At 45.2% G+C, this 21,892-nt stretch overlaps 1 protein-coding gene across 1 annotated transcript in view; it reads left to right on the top strand.

Moving 5' to 3' along the window:
* The window catches only part of DISP3 (dispatched RND transporter family member 3), a 50,292-nt gene that overhangs the window by 11,627 nt on the left and 16,773 nt on the right, over nucleotides 1-21,892 (top strand). Inside the window, exons 2-4 of the mRNA XM_003793271.1 lie at nucleotides 7,378-8,479; nucleotides 9,067-9,286; nucleotides 21,349-21,485. Coding sequence (XP_003793319.1) covers nucleotides 7,381-8,479; nucleotides 9,067-9,286; nucleotides 21,349-21,485 — 1,456 coding nt within the window. The 5' untranslated portion in view covers nucleotides 7,378-7,380. The remainder of the gene's footprint in view (nucleotides 1-7,377; nucleotides 8,480-9,066; nucleotides 9,287-21,348; nucleotides 21,486-21,892) is intronic.

Genomic DNA, 21,892 nt, shown 5'->3' on the forward strand with positions numbered 1-21,892 from the left:
CAGCAAAGGGGGCAGTGCCACCTCCCCCACTTTACAGATGAGGAAACTGCAAGTTGCCCGGGGTGCCTGGCTGGTGGCAGAGCCAGGGTGCGAATCCAGGTGTAGCAGAGTGAACGGGCTGTGCTAGTTTCCCCCGTGCCCTCAAAATCAGGCCTGGGTTGCTCTCAGAGTCTGTTTCCCTCTTAGTATTGGGGGGTCCAGTTCTGTCCCAGCCCACTGGAGAGAGGACCCAGAACAGGGAAAGGGACACTGGCTGCTGTGCCCATTAATGCTGGGTTCCTCTAGTGTCGGCCACGATATTTCCTCGGGTGATGTATGGACCCGAACAAAGCTTGTTTGCCTGATATATATTGAGCTGTTGGGTTTACGAGTCAGCGCCCTCAGTTTCCTCAGCAGCTGTCAGCTTGGGAAGGCCAGCCGTCCTTCATCCCCTCCATCTCTGCAGCCCGCTCTCCTCTGAGAAATGGGGGCTTGACAGGCTCACCACGCAACCCCCACCCAATTGCCTTCCCTCCTCCACCCCCACCTGGGCTCCCCATAAATAAGCCCACCTTTTCTTTGGAAGAGGAATAGTCACATGCATCCCTTTGAATTTCCTGGCAGCAAATTGAGTCAACAAGGACTGGTCTCTTGGAGGGGGCAGCAAGTATGATGGGGCAGGAGCAGGTGCCTAATTTAGTCACAGCCACAAAGCCAGGCTTCCCTGGGGCCGGGGCATGGGGGATGGGGTGGCAGATTTAGGGTCTTCTTCATGGGAACAAGAACTCACACGAGTATGGAAAGCCACACCCCTTCCTCTGTGGATTGGGAGAGCATTTCCTGGCACTGCTGCCATTTTCTTTGGAGATTCTGTGTAGACTTGGGACTTGAGAGAAGACTCTGGGAGATCCCTAGTACCCTGCTGCCAAGATGAGGCTTCCTACCTCACCCCCTCTGGGATGTTCCTCATTGTATTAACCAGGGTTCCCCAGAGAAAAAAGCCAATAGGATACACACACGCACATGCACACGCAGAGAGAGAAAGAGATTTATTGCAAGGAATTGGCTTATGTGATTATGGAAGCAGAGAAATCCCAGTGTCTGCAGGGGCAAGTTGGAGGCCCAGGAGAGCCCATGGTGTATGTAGCTCCAGACGGCATCTGAGAACCAGGGGGGCGGGTGGTGTAAGTTCCCGCCCAGAAGCTGGCAGGCTCCTGACCCAAGAAGAGCTTATGTTTCAGCTTGAGTCTGAAGGCCGGGAAAGACCGATGTCCAAGCCCCTGCAGTCAGGAGAAAGGTCTCTCTTACTTGGCTGTTTCATTCTGTCCAGGTCTCAGGCCTGCCCACCATAGAGAGGGTGTCTGCTGTACTCAGTCTATTGATGCCAATATTAATCCCATCCAGAAACATCCTCACAGACACACCCAGAATCTGGTTTGGCCAAATGTCTCTGGGCACTCCATGGCCCAGTCAAGGTGACACATAAAAATTAACTATCATAACCACATCCCATTGAAGGAGGTGGAGACCTCCTTTATACCATGCCCTGAGTTGTCACCTATCAAAAGTAGAATTGCCAAGATCAGGGGCATTTCAGGTCTTATGGGGATGGTGCAAACTTGCTCAAAGCCACTGGGGGTTTCTGCAGTGGGAGCTGACATCTTGGCTCCTTGGCTCTTAAGGGACACATAGGCTGCCTGGAATGGCAACAAGAGCCCAAGCTTGGGATCAGCAGACCCAAAGTTCAAATTCTAGTTCTGATCCTTCTTTGCTGTGTGACCACCAGGTAGCAGTCTCTGATTCTGATTTTTCTTCCGTAAAATGGGGATGGCCCTAATGCCTTCCTTGCAGAGCTGATGTGAGGATGACAGAAGATGCATAAGGGTACCTGGTCAATACAAACTATCTTAACAGGTGTCAGAGTTTCTGCATTGAGCTAGTTGGGTGATTGGCTCCATCCCACGTGTGTGAGTTTGTCCCAGTTTTACCACCATATGTCCGGTGCTTCTCCAGGCCTCCAGCCTGAGATGGAGTATCCAGGTTTTGGGAAGGATTTAGGATTCCAGATGACAGGCACATAGCCAAAGCATCTGGAGAGTGACAGTTTCTCAGAAGTAAGAGAATCTTACTTAGGGCTTAGGACAATGGTGTCAAGGGGGCACCAAGGCCTCTGCTTTTCTTTCCTTCCTTCTCTAGAGCTGTTCCACTCAAAAGATTTCATTTTGAACTTCTGCCTAAATCTCTTGACCCAAGGGTAAGAGAATCAAAGACCTGCAGTATTCAAGGACCAGAGCTGAGCCAGGAAGGCAAAACGCCCCAAGTCAGGAAGAAAAAGCTGATTAGCTCCTAATTGCCGTTAAACTATATATACATATATGTATTTTAAGTCAAATCTGCATGTCTAATGTGATTTTTTGATTACATTTTAATAGTCTGGCGGGGATGGTGGGATGAAAAAGGAAGGGTTCTGCCAGCTTTTGCTGGGGAATGGGAGCCATAAGCAGGGCCCCAGGGGCCTAAGCCCTGGGAGCCCTGTTGCTCTGGAGAACAGCGATGCCTGCAGGGGACTGGGGGTGTCTTTGAGGCAATACCACCTCCCACCAAAGCTCCATTCTGTCCAGATGGGGACGTCCATCTGGCTGGTGACTTGAAGAATGTCTTTTCCCTTAGGCTTTAAAAATAGCTTTCCTATTTTGGCTCACTAGGTCCACCTGCCATCTTCTCCAGGCCTCGTTGTTCCCTGGGCCTGCCAAAACTCCCCCTAAAATCTGGTGATGAAGCAGAGTGAAAGAAAGCTTTGAGCCCAGAGTCCTGGCCCTGCCACTGATAAAATGACCCTGGGTGATCCTTTCTTTTCGTTGGGTGTCCGTTTACTTAGCAGCAAGAGGAAGGTATAGGACTCGGCGTGCACTGAAGTCCATTCTGGGTCTGAGGGGCCATGATCTGCTTCCTGCTCATTTAAAGACCCCTCTGTCCATCTCAGGGAATAGGCAAATGCCACACACATTCACCCACTGGGCATTTGCTAACTCCCTATGTCCCAAGGTCCCTCTGCTTTCTTACAGGGATTTCTCCTGCTGCAACTTAAGCCAACCCTCCTTGATCTCCATCCCCCATTATCCAGTACAGGAACTCCTCAAAGACTTGAAGGCTGTTCACAAAATCTCTTCCCCACATATATACACACATTCTATTTTTAAATAACATTTATTTCTAAATCTAAAGGTAAGGCTATACCTGATATTTGCAGAAAAATTGGAAACAGATAAGTATAAAGGAGAAAATAAAAAATCACCTACAATCCTCCCAAATGGATAAGTGGTATTAATTTTTTTTAATATTATATATACTCAATTATTTTTTCTCTTATAAAATTGGGATTTTGCTGCAGATGTGGCTTTGGGTTGCTCCAAGCCTGGCCTTGAAACTGGCTGATATTCTTCTTTTGAGGTTCCCTAAGGTCTGTTCTTCCCTTTCACTCAGCTTCCCCGGTTGCCTTTCCCAAGAGGAGGAGGACCTTGTTCTGTGGACATGTGAACACCTTGGTTAATGGGCCACTGGGAGGCCCAGGGTTTAAATTTTGACCACTTCCAAGTGTGCTTGTGTGAAGGAAAACACTCCCAGGGCCCACCTTAATGGGACACCACAAAGGCATTATCACAGGCCTCCTCTGGGCTCTTTGTCTATGTCGATGATGGGGCCTGTGGGAGCCACCCTTGATTCTTTTCCATGGAGCAGCTGGAGCTCCTCACTAAGCCAATCAATTCCCACCATTTAAGAAAGGAAAAAAATTTTACAATTTGCTGTGAAGGGGCCTTCGGAGGAGTCTACTGGCTGAGACCCCCACCCACCAGCCAGGCCTCGGTGTGGGGGAGGGGCTCAGATGGTGCCCACCCTCCTTGGTTCGCAGACTGAGAGGTGGGAATGCCTGGCTGCCTGGGGCTTCTTGGAGACTCCAGGATTGTCATAACTGGAAGAATCGGGTCTTAGCCACCGTGTTTCAAGAGAAGAGACAGGACAGGACCTACTCAGGGCCACATAGAAAGATGGTGGCTAAGCCAGGCCTGGGACATGTTGGCTGACCACTGGGCTGGTGTGATTTCCCACATGGCAGCTTTTCATTTCAGGGGTGGGCTGAGAAGGCAGGTGCAGGCTTGGCGAGGGGGTGGTGATATACCAAGAATCCATTAAATCTACTTCCTACCTTGTCCATTTCATACTCTTCCAGATCCTTCCAAACCCAGAAGAAATTATCTTCTCTGTCCTGTGCTTATGTTGCTTGGCATCGGATTGTTCTTTCTGTCCAGGGGGAGGTTTCATTGAATACCTAACCCAACCCCTTCAGTGACCCCTTTTGCTTCATTTGGTGAATATCTGCTAAGCACTTCTCTGCCCTTCCCACCGTTGGGGGTATTTTAGGCCGTGGGAACCCAGCTGGGAACCTGAAAGCCAAGTCCCTCCCCCTCGGAGCTTATGTCTCCCAGGCTGTGGGGCTCCCACTGGGAGATGCAGAGGCTGGTCCTAATTTTCTGGTCACTTAAATCCAGCAAATGCTGCTGCAAGGCATGAAGTCACAGACCTGGAACAGGGCCCTGTTGTAATTGTTCCAGTTGTTAGTGCCGTGTAACAAAACATTCCCAAGTGTGAAGCCATCCAACAACCACTGGCTCGCACCCAGGACAGGGCATAGGACAGGTGAATTAGCTCTACTCCATAGTGTCTGGACCATGGCTAGGGGTTAGATACTCAATAAGTGGGGGAATGGGATTATCTGGAGGCCACTTCACTCAAGTGTTCACATTGCGTGGTGGCTGATGCTGGCTTGCTATCTGCAGAGCTAGTCTGGGCTTTCTCACAGCATGGCATGCCAGAAGTGTCCCAAGAGAGCCAGGTGGAAGCTTCTTTTCCCTTTGTTACATAGCCTTACAGGGCAGAGAACATCACCCTCCCATAGTTACTAGCCTACCTAGACTCAAGGGGAAGGAAGGCAGACATTCCTTCCCTGATGGGAAGAGTGTCAAAGTCGTATCATGAGATATACACGTGAAGTGGCAGATGTTGTTGCAGCCATCTTTGGAAAATACAACCTGCTACGTGAGCTTGTTAGGAGTTTCCAGCCTTTGGAGGGAAGTAGAGCATAAAAGAATATAGCCATCATTTCCCAAGCACTCAGACCTACCAAGCTCTGTAATCAGTCTGTGGCATGTACATCATCCTTCCTACAACTTCTGTGGTCAGCACTGTTGTCCCCGTTCCACAGATGGGAAGACTGAGGCTGAGAAAATCCTAAGTCATACCGTTGGCATTTGCACCCAAGTCTATCTGCCTCCAAAGCCAAAGCTCGTAACACTCTACTGCATTGCCTCTCTCTTCCTGCCCCGCAGTAACTTTTAATCCCAGAAAAAACGTGGTAGGGGTGCTGAGAAGCTTAGACAGACAGCTAGGGGTTCAGAATTGGGATGGCTTCTTGGCGGAGGAGACACGTGAGCAAGGCCTTGAAAGATGAGTTGGATTTGGACACCAGAGGAAGGGAGCGGCACTCCCGGTGAATAGCAATGAGATGGAGGGACTCTCAAGACACTCGAGGAGTGTTGCTGTGACTCAGAATCATGGCCTTTGACCTCCTCCCCCCCACCCCTACCCACTGTAAATCACACTCCCCACAAGGCAGGCTGGGGCAGGGGAAACATGGATGGGATTAGTCCCTAGAAAAAGTGCAAACATGGCCCCTGCCCCTCTCTGCCCCATTCCCATCAGCTTCCTTCCTCTAAGGCCAGGAACAGGGCAGAGGCTGCCACACACCTGCACCTCCACGTGCAGACTTCATTTTCCCTTTGGAGATGGGATGAGTCTGAGCTGCCTTTAGTGTGAATACAAATTGGACCTGAGAACAGTAACTATCCCCTCTCTTCTCGGCAGGCTGGGAGGCTCATGTGAGGAATGGGAAGTTTAATTATCTCCTCAACAGGAACAGTTCCTGCCTCTCCCAGACCTCTCCCTTGAAAGTCTTCCGCAGTGCACCCCTCCTTGCCACCCACACTATGCAGACCCCTCCTCAGTCACTCTGTTTCTCTTCTCTTTTGTTTCCCTATTTGCATCTCCCTGCCCCCCCCATTGCATTCTCCCTTGTCTCTTTCCTCTTTCCCTCTGTCTCTGTCTCAGATCTGTCCTGTGGCTGTCTCAGTTTCCCTCCTTACCCTTGCCCTCTCTTCTTCACTTTCTCTGGACTGACAGCAGCCCTCTCTCTTCCTGGACAGACCATCTAATTGAAACGGGGCACTCCAGAGAATGTTAATAGGAAAGGCAGCATTAATTAGCCAGTTTCAGCATAATTAGCTTCCTCCTCTCATTGCCTGACATCTAACTGAATAATGAGTCTCTCTCCGTCCAGAGGGCAGGCAGGACAAGGGGAACAGGCCATGCCTGGGATGCCGGAAGGCCTCTTGCCTTTGGGCCACCCCGCTGGAGTCCTCGGCTGCCAAGCTCTGCCCTCTCCTGCCAGGCACTCCTACTGCTGAGCTCAAGTCTCAGGGAGGCAGATGCCTGGCCCCTGCCTGTGCCCAAAGGTTTGATGTTGCTGGAGCTGCATATTAAGTGGTCTGAGCTTGATAAACAGTGGCTGCAGCTGCAACATCTCAGAAAGGGGGTGGGGAGCTATTGAGGTTCTCCAGAAGAGCTATGACGGGCACCCAGCCCTGGCACAGCACTATGGGCAATGGCTGAGCATGTTGCAGTCCCCAGAGGGGAGCAGAGGAACCTGCTTATGTGACAGATAATAACTGAGTAATGTACTACACAGACTGCAGAGTACTTCCACCCTTGACCCCTCAGTCATGCCAGGCAGAAAGGGCCACCTCCGTTTTATAGATGAGGACTCTGATGTTCAGAGAAGCTCACTGCCTTGCCAATGTTCACACTGCCAGGACCCAAACCAGGGTCTATCTGATTCTCCAGCTCACTTTTTTTTCCTTGTACCCTTGTGCTTCCTGAAGATACTTTACAACTGATCATTAAGTAAGAGTGGTTGCGGTGGGGTCACATCTTACATTGACCTTGAGTTCTGAAGTAAGAGAATGCAGCAATAATTAGGAAATCATGTGTAGTCAAAATTCCCCTTTAACATCCTTTACACGGGGAGGAATACATTTTCTGTTTGCAATTGGGCTGTCGTTTTCTTTTTTTTCTGTGGCCTTGAAAGCCAAGATCTAGATGGGAGAGGTGATGGGCAAATAACAGGATTTTTCTTTCTTTTTTGTGCACATATGGTTGAATTCTGTTGAGTTAAATGCCTGCTTGATGCAGTTCCACTACAATATTAGCAGTTGGTTGTGCGTGGGTAGGATTTGTGCTGGACAAATTGCTCCATAGAGCTCCATCCCCTCCCTCTCTTTCCTGCAGGCTATGGACACAGAAGATGACCCCTTGCTGCAGGATGTGTGGCTAGAGGAAGAACAGGAGGAAGAGGAAGCAACCGATGAAGCCTTTAGGAAGGCCCAGAAGCCGGAGCCTGGACCTCGAGCAGAAGGGCAGTGTTGCTGGAGGCGCTGGACCTTGCCTTCCCGGCCTCCAGCTTCGGGTTTCTGGAGTACCCTGGGCTGGGCCTTCACCAATCCGTGCTGTGCGGGGCTGGTGCTCTTCCTGGGTTGCAGCATCCCCATGGCCCTATCGGCTTTCATGTTCCTCTACTATCCACCACTGGACATTGACATCTCCTACAATGCGTTTGAGATCCGCAACCATGAGGCTTCGCAGCGTTTTGACGCCCTCGCCTTGGCGCTCAAGTCCCAATTTGGATCCTGGGGGCGCAACCGTCGCGACTTGGCCGACTTTACCTCCGAGACGCTCCAGCGCCTCATCTCAGAGCAGTTGCAGCAGCTGCATCTCAGTAACCACTCGCGTCAGGCCTCCAGAGCCCTGCGCGCTGTCCCTTCTTCTGCCCCTCCCAGCGGCCGGGGTTGGTCCAGGGACACTGCCAAGACTCCAAAGTCAGCGGCCAATCGGAGCGGGCGCTTTCGCCGTGAGGCCCCACCTCTGGGGGATCTGGTAGCCAACCAGAGTGAAGACTCGCGGATCCAGAGGTTGAACATAAATGACCTGCGCCAGCCCAGGGTCCCGCCCCCCGTGGTCACCGCAGCCAATCAGAGCCGTGCCCGCCGAGGAGCCTCGCGCTGGGACTACTCACGTGCATATGTGAGTGCCAACACCCAGACGCATGCACACTGGCGCATCGAGCTCATCTTCCTGGCACGTGGCGACGCAGAGCGCAATATTTTCACCAGTGAGAGGCTAGTCACTATCCACGAGATTGAGCGCAAGATCATGGACCACCCGGGCTTCCGGGAGTTCTGTTGGAAGCCCCACGAGGTGCTCAAAGACCTGCCACTCGGTTCCTACTCCTACTGTTCCCCACCCAGCTCGCTCATGACCTACTTTTTCCCCACGGAACGGGGCGGCAAGATCTACTATGATGGCATGGGGCAGGACCTGGCTGACATCCGGGGTGAGCAGGGCTGCGGCAGCTAGAGGGGAGGCCTGTGAGGGGCAGGGCCTGGGAGAGGATGGGACCAGCACTTAGGTCCTGACTTAGCCCAGTGCTTTGGGGAAGACTTCACCCAGGCTGAGTGGGTCTGGAGCAGAGTGCTGGACATGGTCTGAAGAGGAGGTGAGAAAGGCTGGATGTGGGTGTGAGGTGAAGAGGGAAGTCTGGGTGCAGACACAAAGGAAGGATATGGGATATTCAGCTGTGGCCAGAGTTAAAGAAAGCACGGGATGAGGCTTGGTTGTGAGGTTGGTTAGAAGGAGGCCAGTATGTGGTTATAGAAAACCAAGACTCTGGTCAGAGGAAGACAGAAGAGATGGGGGTTGAAGGAAGACTGAGGTAGGATTTGTCTTAGGGAAATTAGAGATGGAACCTGGAGAAGGGCCAGAGAATGGCTGTGGGCATGAGGGTGGAGTTCAAATATGCCTTTTCAGGGAGGACATGGCAGGGCAGAACCCTAGGAGGAAGGACCAGTATGATGACCTTGAGGGAGGGCTGGTGGGAGCTGACCAACTGAGCTCTTTGGGCTCCCATCCATCCCCCTGCAGGCTCCCTAGAGCTGGCCATGACTCACCCCGAGTTCTACTGGTATGTGGATGAGGGACTTTCCGCAGACAATCTGAAGAGTTCCCTCCTGCGCAGTGAGATCCTTTTTGGAGCACCCCTGCCCAACTACTACTCAGTGGATGACCGCTGGGAAGAACAACGGGCCAAGTTTCAGAGCTTCGTGGTCACCTATGTGGCCATGTTGGCCAAGCAGTCTACTAGGTAGGAAGTTTAACTGTACCCCAGTGTGTGGCAGCCCTTGTATGTACCAAGAAAGGCCCGTATTAGGGCAAGGAATTGGGTTCCTTCTGCCTCTTGACTCATGAACACCATATTCCCTTCTCCAAAATTTTTCCCTAGGAAGTATTTGCCCAAATCAGGGGCAAAGCCAGGTATATCCTTGCTGTCACTCTGACAAGTGAGAGGCTCCTTTTCTTGATCAGTGCTAATAGTTAGTGGACTTGACAGCTTTGGGTCAGGTAGGAAGTCCCAGAACTCTTGCCCTGGAGATCTTGGTTATTTATTTTCTCCTGAGATGGTGTTAAGGTCTCTTTGAAAAGAGTGTTGGCCAGGGAGCAAGGAATGCCTCCCTGTGTCAGTCCCAGTTCTCCAGAGAGACAGAACCAACAGGGCACATGTAGAAGAATATATGAGAGGGGATTTTTAGGGGACTGGGCTCATTATGAGGCTGAGAAGTCCCATGACAGGCCATCCACAAGCTAGAGACCCTGGGATGCTAGGAGCATGGCTCAGGCTAAGTCCAAAATCCTCAGAACCAGGGAATGGATGGTGTAATCCTCAGTCGGAGGCTGCTGAGGTCAGTTCTGGAGTCCAATCACCAGAGAGTTTGGAGTTCTCATGTCTAAGGGCAGGAGAAGTTATCTTAGCTCCAAGAGAGAGGGAAAATTGCCTTTTCTCTGCATTTCGTGTTCTCTCCATGGCCCCAGTAGATTGGATGGTGCCCACACACACTGAGTGGACTCCCCCACTGAGTCCGCTGACTCACATACCAGTCTCCTCTGGGAGCACCCTCGCAGGCCCACCCACAGATAATGCCTTGCCAGTTCTCTAGGTGTCCTTCAATATAGTCATGTTGACACCATCATACTTCCTGCCTCTAATACCCAGGGAGATAGTGGGAAAGTTACTTCACTGCTCTGGACATCAGTATCCCTACTTGTAAAATAGAACAATGATTCCTGCTACTTTCTAGAGTCATTAGGAAGTGCTTGAACAGATATGAAGGTGCTTTGGAAGTGAAATGTGCTTTGGAATGGTATGTCCAGGAATACAGCTGGGTCCCTGATCCCCAGGACAGGCACCTGCCTCCTTCCCAGGCGCCTTCCCTGTCAGGCCAGTTCCAGGCACGGGAGGTGTCCCGCCATCTGGCGTCATTTGGCTCCCGACAGGGAGGAATCATTCTGCCTGACACATTCTCATTCCTTCATTGCTCATCCATTGTATTGAGCAACTACTGTAATAAGCAGAGCTCACGTTTGTTGAGCATTTACTCAGTGCCTCACACTGTTCTAAGCCCTTTGTACACATCATTTCATTTAATCCACACACCAGCCTAATGAGATCAGTGCTCTTATGATTATCTCCATTTTACAGTTGAGGAAACAGAGGCTCAGCACACTGTCCACAATTTTAAAGCCTGTCATAGTGAAATGGCATTCAGATTCAAGCTTTCTTAATCCAGACCCCTTACCGTGTGTGTGTGTGTGTGTGTGTGTGTGTATGAGAGAGATTTGTGGGAAGGCACTGCTTTTTCCATTGAGACAGTCTTGCTCTGTCACTCAGGCTAGAGTGCAGTGGCATCATCATAGCTCACTGCAACCTCAAATTTTGGGGCTCAAGAAGTCCTCCTGCCTTAGCTTCCCAACTAGCTGAGACTGAAGGCATCTATAATCATGCCCAACTAGTTTCTCTATTTTTTTCTTTGAGACAGGGTCTTGCTTTTGCTCTTGCTCAGGCTGGTTTTGAACTCCTGGAATTAAGTGACCCTCCTGCCTCAGCCTCCCAGAGTGCTAGGATTATAGGTATGAGCCTCTGCAGCTGGCTATACTTTGTGTTTTTATGCCAGTTGCTGTTCTAGGACCCTTCTCCCTGCCCTACTTCTTTGCTGGGCAAACTCTTATTCATCTATTACAATTCAACTTGGGCAACTTTTCCCTAAGGCTGGATTAAATGCCCACCCTACCTGCTATGGTTTTTTTTTTTTTTTGATTGTTTTGTTTTTGAGACAGAGCTTCAAGCTGTTCCCCTGTAGAGTGCTGTGGCATCACAGCTCACAGCAACCTCCAACTCCTGGGCTCAAGCAATTCTCCTGCCTCTGGCTCCCAAGTAGCTGGGACTACAGGCACCCACCACAATGCCTGGCTATTTTGGCAGCCATCATTGTTTGGCAGGCCCAAGCTGGATTCAAACCCGCTGGCTCAGGTGTATATGGCTGGTGCCTTAGATGCTTGAGCCACAGGTGCCAAACCCTGCTATAATTTTGATGTGGTTTGTACCCACCAGAATTCATACTGAAGTTTAATTGCTAGTGCAGCAGTGTTGGGAGTTGTGGCCTAGTGGGAGGTGGTTTGGGTCATGGGGGTGGATCCCTCATGAATACATTAATGCCATCTTTGTGGAGTAAGTTCTCACTCTCCCAGGAATGGATTAGCTCCCAGAGAGGAAGCTGTTATAAAGTGAGGTTCCTCCTCCTGTTTGGTCCCTTTTCATACATGCCAGCTCTCCTTTTTACCTTCCTCCATGTTATGACACAGCTTGAAAGCCCTTGACAGAGACCAGCCCCAGACCGTTGAACTTCCCAGCCTGCAGAACCATAAACTAATAAATATTTTTTGTTTATAAATTGCCTTGCCTGAGGTCTTCTATTGCAACAAGACAAAACAGGCTGAGACACTACAGTTTTCACAATTTCCTCTCCTCTTCGTGCAGGAGGCAAGAAAGAGCATACACACACTGCAGCGCCTGTGGCTCAAAGGAGTAGGGCGCCAGCCCCATATACCGGAGGTGGTGGGTTCAAACCCAGCCCCAGCCAAAAACTGCAAACTAGGATATATTTGCAGTCAGATCCCAGTGGCTCCACTTACTGTGAGTTTCAGTAAGCTATTTCACCTCTCGGAGCTACACTTTCATCCTAGCCGTTGTCCTCAGCATTTTATTTGTAATTGAAAGTGCAGTCCTCCAATTAACAACATCAGCATCACTGGAGGACTTGTTAGAAGTGCAGAATCGCAAGCTCCTTCCCAGACATACAACATTTCCAGGTGATTTCTTTGCACATTGAATTTCGAGAGAAGTCTGGTTTAATTATTGGTCTCAATAGAATGTGAATTTGTCCAGGACTGGGATTGTTTCTGGTCCATTTCTATAGCCCTAGCACCTAGCACAGTGCCAAGCACCCTTTAGTAAGGATTTGTCTGAGGAACAAATGAATACATGAATGGAGTTGCCTCATGGAAAAGTACTTGGCTGGGTTGGGAAGCTGAGAGGGGCTGACTGTAGAAGAATCTTTAGGGTTTTAGATGCAATGATTATCTCTGCCCAATACTCAGCTGCTGAGGTGAAATCCTTGCCTAGGAAAAAATGCTACTCTTCCCCCTAGGGCATCATAGCAATGGTGACAGCCATGGCCCTGTAGACTGGACTTTAGCACCTTCTTTTGAATTAACAAAAAATTTAAAATTATTCTGTTATTGCTTACCCAAGGGATGCAACACACACTTTGACTCATTACAGAATGGTACACACAATCCCTTTTACTACTTTCCTGATAATACTGGCCTCCTAGAATACATTCACTGCATTTATTGTCCTTCAGCCTTCTGTATTTCTGTTGCATGCATTTTAATTCTATGTGCATTTTAACCCCACTAAGATATTACATTATTGTTTTACAGAGTTTGTATTCATCTATGTTTATTCACGTATTTATCTCTCCTGCTGCTGTTTATTACTTTCTGCAATTTCATGTTTCCCTCCGGGATCATTTTCCCTGCGTCTGAAGAACTCTCCTTAGTATTTCTTTCAGTGCAGGTTTGCTGGTGATAATTTCTCTGTTTTGTTTGCCTAGAATACATCTCCATTTTACTTTCATTTGTGAAGTATGTTTGACACATAGGATTATAAATTGGCAGTTTTCTTTAATACTGTAGTCAAAAAACATCACCCCATTGTCTTCTGACTTCCATCATCTCTGTAGAAAAGTTAGCTGTAAATCGTTTTTGTTGCTGCTTTGAAAGATTGTTATTTTTATCTGCTTTAAAGATTTCTTTTTGTCTTTGGTTTCACCAGCCTTGCTATGGGGTGTGTTGGTGTATTTTAGTACATTTGATCTTTGTGGGGTTACAGAGCTTCTTGAAGCTGTAGGTTAATGATTGTTACCAATTTTAGGGACTTCCTGGCAGATGTAACTTCAAATATTGCTTCTACATTGACCACTGACTCCTTTCCTTTTAAGATTCTAATTATACATTCACTGCTTTTTTCCTGGGTTATATCCATTCAAAATTTTCCCCCTAGACTTTGATTTATATATTCCAGTTTGCTGATCTTGTATTGTGTCTAATCTACCATTTAATGTCCATTGAGTTTTAATGTTTTTGTGTTTGCTTATTTTTTTTTTTGTACTTTTTGAGACAGGATCTTGCTTTGTCTCCTGAGCTAAAATGCACTGGTGTCATCATAGCTTAGTGTAATCTCAAACTTCTGGACTCAAGCAATCCTCCCGCCTCAGCTTTCCGATTAGCTGGAACTATAGGCACACACCACTTGTAAAAGTCAGCTGTTAAGGACTGTAAAATAACTATGATTTTTCTATTTTTTGTAGAGACAAGGTCTTGCTCTTGCTTAGGTTGGTCTCCAACTCCTGGCCTCAAGTGATCCTCCTACCGCAGCCTCTCAAAGTGCTGGGATTACAGGCATGAGCCCACTCACTGTACCTGGCCAGATTTTAACGTTAATGTTCTGTTTTTCTGTTGAGAATTTCCATTTGATCCATTGTTATTTTCCATATTCTCTTCTCTGTTCTTAGACATATTATATTATAGTTACTTTACAGTTCTTATCAGCTGACTTTTAATGTCGGATCTTTCTCTTGGTTTTGGGTCATGTAGTCCTGCCTGTGGGTATGCTTGGTAGTTTTTGTTAAGTGCTGAACATTGTGTATAAAATCACAGAGGTTCAGATAATGTTATTTCCTGCAGAGGAAATTTATCCTTTTCTCCTTCCAGGAGGCAGATAGAATTGTGGCTGCATACCTTAAACATCAAACTGAGGAGGGTTTCCAGCCCTGAGAAGTCTCCGTCTCCCTCCAGTTTGTCTTAGCTTCTTTAGGATTTTCAGCTGAGAGCCTAGTGTATTCTGTAGAGTTCCTTACTCTGACAGGTTCCAATCTCTAGTCTTGATCTCTCAAAGCTGCTTTTAAAAAAAAACCCTCCATTCTGCTTTCTCCGAGGTTTTTTCTGCTTTGGCTTTTTAGCCTCATACCCCACACCAACCCAGTCATCAGCAGAAGTGCTGAGGGGAAACTTAACCACATGCCCTGCTCTGTGCACGTCTCTGCCCAGAGTTCTGCCAGCTTATCTGACTCCCAGCCAAGATCTTCAGCCTTCTGCCCATGTGCAGAATCAGCAGTGCCTCCAGGATTAAAATATCTCTAGAAGGGCAGCTTCCCTTTCCTAAGTTCTTCCCTTTTGTGAGTCTTCAGCAGCTAGTTCTCATTACTTCAGCAACTCTGCTGTCATCACAGATAATTTCTGGATGTGTTAGCAGTTCTAGGTAAAAGTACTGGTCTTCTACATGCTTTTGCTTTCTACTTGAGAGTAAAAGTTTGGGCCTACGTCTTTTTATCAAAACCAGCAAACTAGGGTGGCACCTGTGGCTGAGTGAGTAGGGCGCCGGCCCCATATACCGAGGGTGGCGGGTTGGAGCCTGGCCCCAGCCAGACTGCAACAAAAAATAGCCAGGTGTTGTGGCAGGCTCCTGTAGTCCCAGCTACTTGGGAGGCTGAGGCAAGAGAATCGCTTAAGCCCAAGAGCTGGAGGTTGCTGTGAGCTGTAATGCCACAGCACTCTACCCAAGAGTGACAAAATGAGACTCTGTCTCTAAAACAAAAAACAAAACCCCAGCAAACTAGAATAGGACTTAGAACCTAGAAGACACTGTAAATGCTATACAGATTAATGAAAGTACAGTTAAACTATTTAATTCAACAAAGTAGATAATCCAGAGATCTTTTTGACTTGGCTTTTAAATGTCCTGTGTATGTTTTAACAGCTTTGTCAAGGTATAATTGATAGACAACCAACTACACATACTTAAACTCTATAATTTGATTAGTTTAGTTTTGATGTGTATATACTATGAGACACTCACCACAGTCAAGATAGAGAACGTATTCATCACCCCCAATATGACTCCTCATGTCCCCTTCATAATTGGTCCATCCCATCCTGACTACCTACTCCCACCCTAGGCAACCAGTTCTATTTTCTAGAATTTTATATAGCATGCACTCTTATGATTGGCCTCTTTCATTCCATATAATTATTCAAAGTTGTATCCACGTTGTCGCATGTGTCAATAATGTATTCTTTTTAGATTCTGAGTAGTAGTCCATTGTTTGGAGAGGTCACATTTTGTTCATCCAGGCACCTGTTGGTGGATATTTGGGCTGTCTCCAGATTTAGCAATTACAGACAAAGCTGCTGTGAACATTTAGGTACAAGCCTTCATGTAGACAGAACCTTCATTTGTCTTACATAAATACCTAGGTATAAAATGACTGGATCATGTGGTAGGTGTAAGTTTAACTTTTTAAGAAATTGCCAAATTATTTTCCAAATTAATGGCCATTTCACTTTCCTACCAGCAGTGTAGGAGAATTCCACTTCTTCCATATCTTCTGTCATGCTTGATATGGTCAGTTTGAACATTTTTAACCATTCTAATGGGCGTGTAGTGGTGGTGCGTCACTGCGGTTTTAACTTGCATTTTCATCATTATTAGTGATATCAAACATCTTTCACATGATTATTTGCCATCTTTTTATCTTCTTTGGTGAACTATTCAGATTTTTTGCCCATTTCTAAATTGGGTTTTACACATAGTACTGTGATGTCCTTTTTCAAATTAATCTTTGTATATGGTACAAGGTATGGATTGAGGTTTATTATTTTCATATGAATATCCAATTTTGGGGCACCATTTGTTGAAAAGACTCTTTTTCTTCTGAGTTGCCTTTGTACATTGGACAAAGGTACCAAGGACCTTGCCTTTGTACCCTAGATGCGTGGGTCTATTTCTGAACTCTTGATTCTGTTCCTTCAATCTGTCTTTTTGTCTGCACACTAGAATCACACCATCTTGATTGCTATAACTTATACTAAGTCTTGAAATCGGGTAGTGTTAATCTCCAAACTTTGTTTTTCACAGTTGTTTTAGTTATTCTAGGCCCTTCATGTCTCCATATGAATTTTAGAATCAGTTTATCTGTTTCTACAAAAAAAAAAGTCTGCTGAGATCTTGATTGTAATTGTATTGATCCATAGATCAATCTGAGGAACATTGACATCTTAATATCAAGTCTCCTGGCCTATGTACAATATACCTGACGTCTTTTGTCATATTTATGTCTCAGTATTTCATAGTTTTATGTTTTTTAATTTTTTTCCAATTGTTAGTTGTCGGTATACAGGAATATAATTGATTTTGTGTCCTATATCTTTGCTAAACTCACTGATTATTAGTTCTGGTAAATTTTTTTTTTTTGTAGATTCTTTTGGGATATTCTACATAGATAATCTTGTCTTCTGCTAACAAAGCCACAAATAACAAAGTATTACCTTTTTTTTTTTTTTTTGACACAGTCTCACTTTGTTACCCCTGGTAGAGTGCCATGGTGTCATAGCTCACAGTAACCTCAAACTCTTGGGCTCAAGCCATTCTCTTGCCTCCTCCTGAGTAGCTGGGACTAAAGGTGCTCCTCCAAATGCACAGCTATTGTAGAGATGAGGTCTTGCTCTTCTCTGGCCTCAAACCCATGAGCTCAGGCAATCCACCTGCCTCGGCCTCCCAGAGTGCTGGGATTATGGGCGTGAGCCACTGTGCCTGGTGGTATTACCTTATTATTTCCATTTTAGATGCCTTTTATTTCTTTTTCTTGACTAATTACACTGGCTGAATCTCCAATACAGTGTTAAATACAGGTGAGAATAGGCATTCCCTGTCTCATTCCTAATCAAAGAATACAGATTTTCTGTAGCTATCCTTTGTCAGGTCAAGGAAGTTCTCTTCTCTTCCTTATTGCTAGTAGTACTTATTTTTAATCAGCAGTGAATATTAGATTGTTGTCAATTGTTTTTATACATGATTATATTTTTTTCTTTCTTAGTTTAATATGGTAAATTACACTGAATTGTCATGAAATATCCTTTTCATATCATGTTAGATTCTATTTGTATTTCGTATTATTTGGCACAATACATTTATGATAGACGTTGGATAGTAGTTTTCTTGTAATATCTTTGGCTGATTTGGGTATCAAGGTAGTTCTGACCTAATAGGATGAATAGAAAGTATTCTCTTTGGTTTAGTTTTCTGTAGAGTTAATGTAGAACTGGTGTTATTTCTTTCTTAAATGTTTGGTAGAATTTGCCAATGAAACTATCTGGACTTGGCGTTTTCTTTTTGGAAAAGTTTTTAACTATAAATTCAATTTAAAAAATATACAGAGCGTTGTCAAGGTTGTCAGTTTTTCTTACATGATCTTTGGTGGTTTGAGTCTTTCATGGAATTTGTCTATGTCATTAAATTATCAAATTTGTAGGCAAAAAGTGATTTATAATATTCTCTTCTAGAAACCATAGTGATGGCTTAGTGCCTATAGCTCAGCAGCTAGGGCAGTGGCCACATACACTGGGGCTGGCAGGTTCAAACCTGGCCCATGCCCGCTAAAACAACAACGACAACTACAACAAAAAAATAGCTGGACATTGTGGTGAGTGCCTGTAGTCCCAGTTACTTGGGAGACTGAGGCAAGAGAATCTCTTGAGCCCAAGAGTTTGAGGTTGCTGTGAGCTATGACGTCATGACACTCTACCGAGGGTGACATAGTGAGACTCTGTCTCAAAAAATATATGAGAAGAAGAAGAAGAAGAAGAATCCATAGTGATGTCACTTCTTTCATGTGCATCTCTTTTTTTGTGTGATTACTCTAGCTAGAATCTTCATTAATTTTATTGATTTCAAAAAACTAGCTTTTGGTGTCATTGATTTTCTCTGTTTTTCTGGCAACTATTTCATTGAATTCTGCTCTAATCCTTATTTTCTTCTATTTAAATTTGATTGTCTCTTGTTCTATTTTCTTAAAGTAAAGCTGAGGCCATTGATTTCAGCTACTCAGTAGGCTGAGGCAAGAGAATCACCTGAACCCAGGAGTTTGAGGTTGTTGTGAGCTATGACACCATGGCACTCTACCCAGGGTGACAGTGTGAGACTCTGTTTCAAAATAATTAATTAATTAATTAAAACCTTTCCCTAATAGATGTGTTTAGTGCTCTGAAATTCTTCCTAAGTGCTGCTGTTTTAGCACATTTCACAAATTTTGATATGTTGTGTTTTCATTTTCATTCAGTTTAAAATACTTTTTTTCCCCATTTGATCTCTTCTTTGACTCATGTGTGATTGGGATTTTTTTCTGTTACTTTACTTTGTTGTTGCTGATTTTTAATTTAATTCCGTATGGTTATTTTACACTTTGTTTGACTTAAGTTCTTTTACATTTATTGACTCCTGTTTTATGGTCCAGTATATAGTCTGCCTTGCTGAATGTTTCCTTTGCACTTGAAAGAAAAAAGTGTATTCTGCCGTTGTGGGATGAAATGTTCTGTAAGAGGTAATTAGATCAAGTTCGTTGATTGTTTTGTTCGTGGTCTTCTATATTCTTACTGATTTTCTGCCTAATTGTTCTAGCAATTACAGAGAGGGGTATTGAAATGTCCATCTATAATTATAGATTTGTCTGATTCTTTTTTCAGTTGCATCAGTTTTTGCTTTATGCATTTAAAATGTTTGCTATTAGGTACAGAAACATTTATGATTATTATATTCTCTTGATGGACTGATCCTTTTAATCATTTTGAAATTATCTTCTTTGTCCTTGGTTATATTATTTACTCTGAAATGTACTTCATTTGTTATTAATATATAATATAACCAGTCTAGCATTCTTTTAGTTCATGTTAGTATAGTCTATCTTTTTCTATTCCTTTCCTTTTACACTATTTGTGTCTTTATATTTTAAGTGGGTGTCTTGGAGGGAGCTGGGTCATGACTTTTGAAAATGTGTCTGATGGTCTTTATCTTTTAATTGGGCTGTTTAAGTCATTTACATTTAACGCAATTAGTAGCATGGTTAGACTTAAGTCTGTTTTATTCTATTTGCCCCAGTATTCTTTATTTCTCTTTATCTCTCTTTTGCCTTCTTTTAAACTGAATGTTTTTTATGGTTCCATTTTATCTCCTTTGTTAGCTTTATAGCTATAACTCTTTATTTTAGTGGTTGCTTTAAGCTTTATAGTACCCATCTTTAAATTATCACAGTGTACCTTTGAACGATGTTATATCTTATCACATATAGCACAAGAGCCTTATAATAGTATACTACCCTTTTTTCCTGCTAGCCTTTATACTATTTTTGTTATACATTTAATTTAATTTTATTTATCTAGAGACAGAGTCTCACTTTGTCATCCTCAATAGAGTGCTGTGGTGTCACAGCTCACAGCAACCTTGCCTCAGCCTCCTGAGAAGCTGGGACTACAGGCACCCACCAAAAAGCCCAGTCATTTTTTTTGTTGTTGTTGCAATTTGGCCAGGGCCAGGTTTGAACCCCCCACCCTCAGTATATGGGGCCAGCACCCTGCTCACTGAGCCACAGGTGCTGCCCTATACATTTAATTTTAATGTATGTTATAAATACCATGCTACATTATTGTTGTTTTTTTAAATAGTCAGTTATCCTTTGAAGACATTTAAGTAGATAATAAGAAAACTTTATCTTTTTTTTTGTCATTACCATTTCAAATGCTTTTTGTTGTTTCTTTCTATAAATCCGTATTTCTCTCTGATAATGTTTCCTTCTGCCTGAAGGACTTCCTTAAACATCTTTTGTAATGCACGGATACTAGAGATGGATTATTTCAATTTTTGTTTATCTGAAAAAGGCTTTTATTTTGCCTTTGTTTTTGAAATATACTTTCACTGAGCACAGAATTCTGGGTTGACTTTTTTTTCCCCAGGATCTAAAGGATGTTTACTCTGCTGTCTTCTCACTGCGGTGTTCCCATTGAGAAGTCTGCTGTGTTATCTTTGTTCCTCTGTGATACGTCTTTTAAGTCAGGCTGCTTTTAAGATTCTCTTTCAGTCACTGTTTTTGAGCAATTTGATTATGATGTGCATTGTTATAGTTTGATTTCATATTTTGTGCTTGGCTTCTTGGATCAATAAGCTTATAGTTTTCATCAAATTTGGAAATCTCCAGCCTCCTTCAGAGTCTAACAACCCATATTTTAGGCTTCACTGAGGATTAGAAATTCTCAAGGCAGCAGGTCAGGGTAACCATAGGGCTCATTGTGTTTCTTATCTCACAGGAGTCATCGCCCTTGGCTGTCTGATGTCCAGAGTCTTGTTTTATATATTTTCCCGTATTTTTTGTCGGTTCCAATGAGAAAGTAAATCTGGTCTCTCATCTTGTTACTCCATCTTAGCCAGAAGCAGGTGTCATTCCGTTTGTATTTTAAAACACTTGCCAAGTCTAATTATGTTTCCTTATTAAAAATAACTTGTGTTGAGCACACACTGAATAGTCACACAAAGCTGAATATCTGGAAGCCAGTTTGAATTTAGAATTTTGCCATAGACAATCAAGAATTAGAAAATTACCTAGTGTCTGACCAGATCTTTGAGTCATTGGGACATTTAAAGAACGCTGATGGAGGGACTTTACCTAACAATCTCAGTGTAACCTCATTCTTTATACCCTCCGTGAATTCCAAACAATAAAATTTTTTTTAAAAAAGAACACTGATGATTCAGCCCTACCCCAGAAGTTCTGATTTAATTTGTCTAGAGCCTGGCCTGGACGTCAGGGTTTTGGGGATTCTCAGGAGATTTTGATGTCCCGCTAGGTTAACGAGCCCCTGGTCCTTCCCCCAGTGCTCACAGCCATCTCGCTCCCTGCCTTTCCTCTCCGCCTGCCCCCTCCCCAGCAAAGTGCAGGTTCTCTATGGGGGCACAGACCTCTTTGACTATGAGGTGCGCAGGACCTTCAACAACGACATGCTCCTGGCCTTCATCAGCAGCAGCTGCATCGCCGCCCTCGTCTACGTCCTCACCTCCTGCTCGGGTAGGTCCCCTCTGAAGGTCTGGCACAGTGACAGCCCCCTTCTCTCCTCCTGGTATGTTCCTGTTTGCCCAGATCCTGCCTTCTCAAGAATGCTAGGATATTCATGAACCCTGCACATCAGAGCAATCATCTTCCAACCCCAGGCAGGCAGACGGGTCTGGAGGCGGTTGCCAGCCTCACACAGTCAGCCTTTCGCCATTTGACCATAGTTCTCCTATGACAGCCTTGGTATGGGAACCTGGGTACTGGCCCCCATGATGCAGGTTCTCCTGGGCCTGTCTATGTGATACTGTAAGGTGCCAGGGATCCAGACACAGTTCCTACCCACCCAGGTGACAAGAAACATCTATGTTCATAAGTCCCTTACTTGAGGTGAGGTCTGCAGAGATGAGGTTTCATGGGCAACT

This window comes from Otolemur garnettii, unplaced genomic scaffold, assembly GCF_000181295.1.
Source record: "Otolemur garnettii isolate 467f Iridium unplaced genomic scaffold, OtoGar3 scaffold00067, whole genome shotgun sequence".
NCBI classification, from domain to species: Eukaryota; Metazoa; Chordata; class Mammalia; order Primates; family Galagidae; genus Otolemur; species Otolemur garnettii.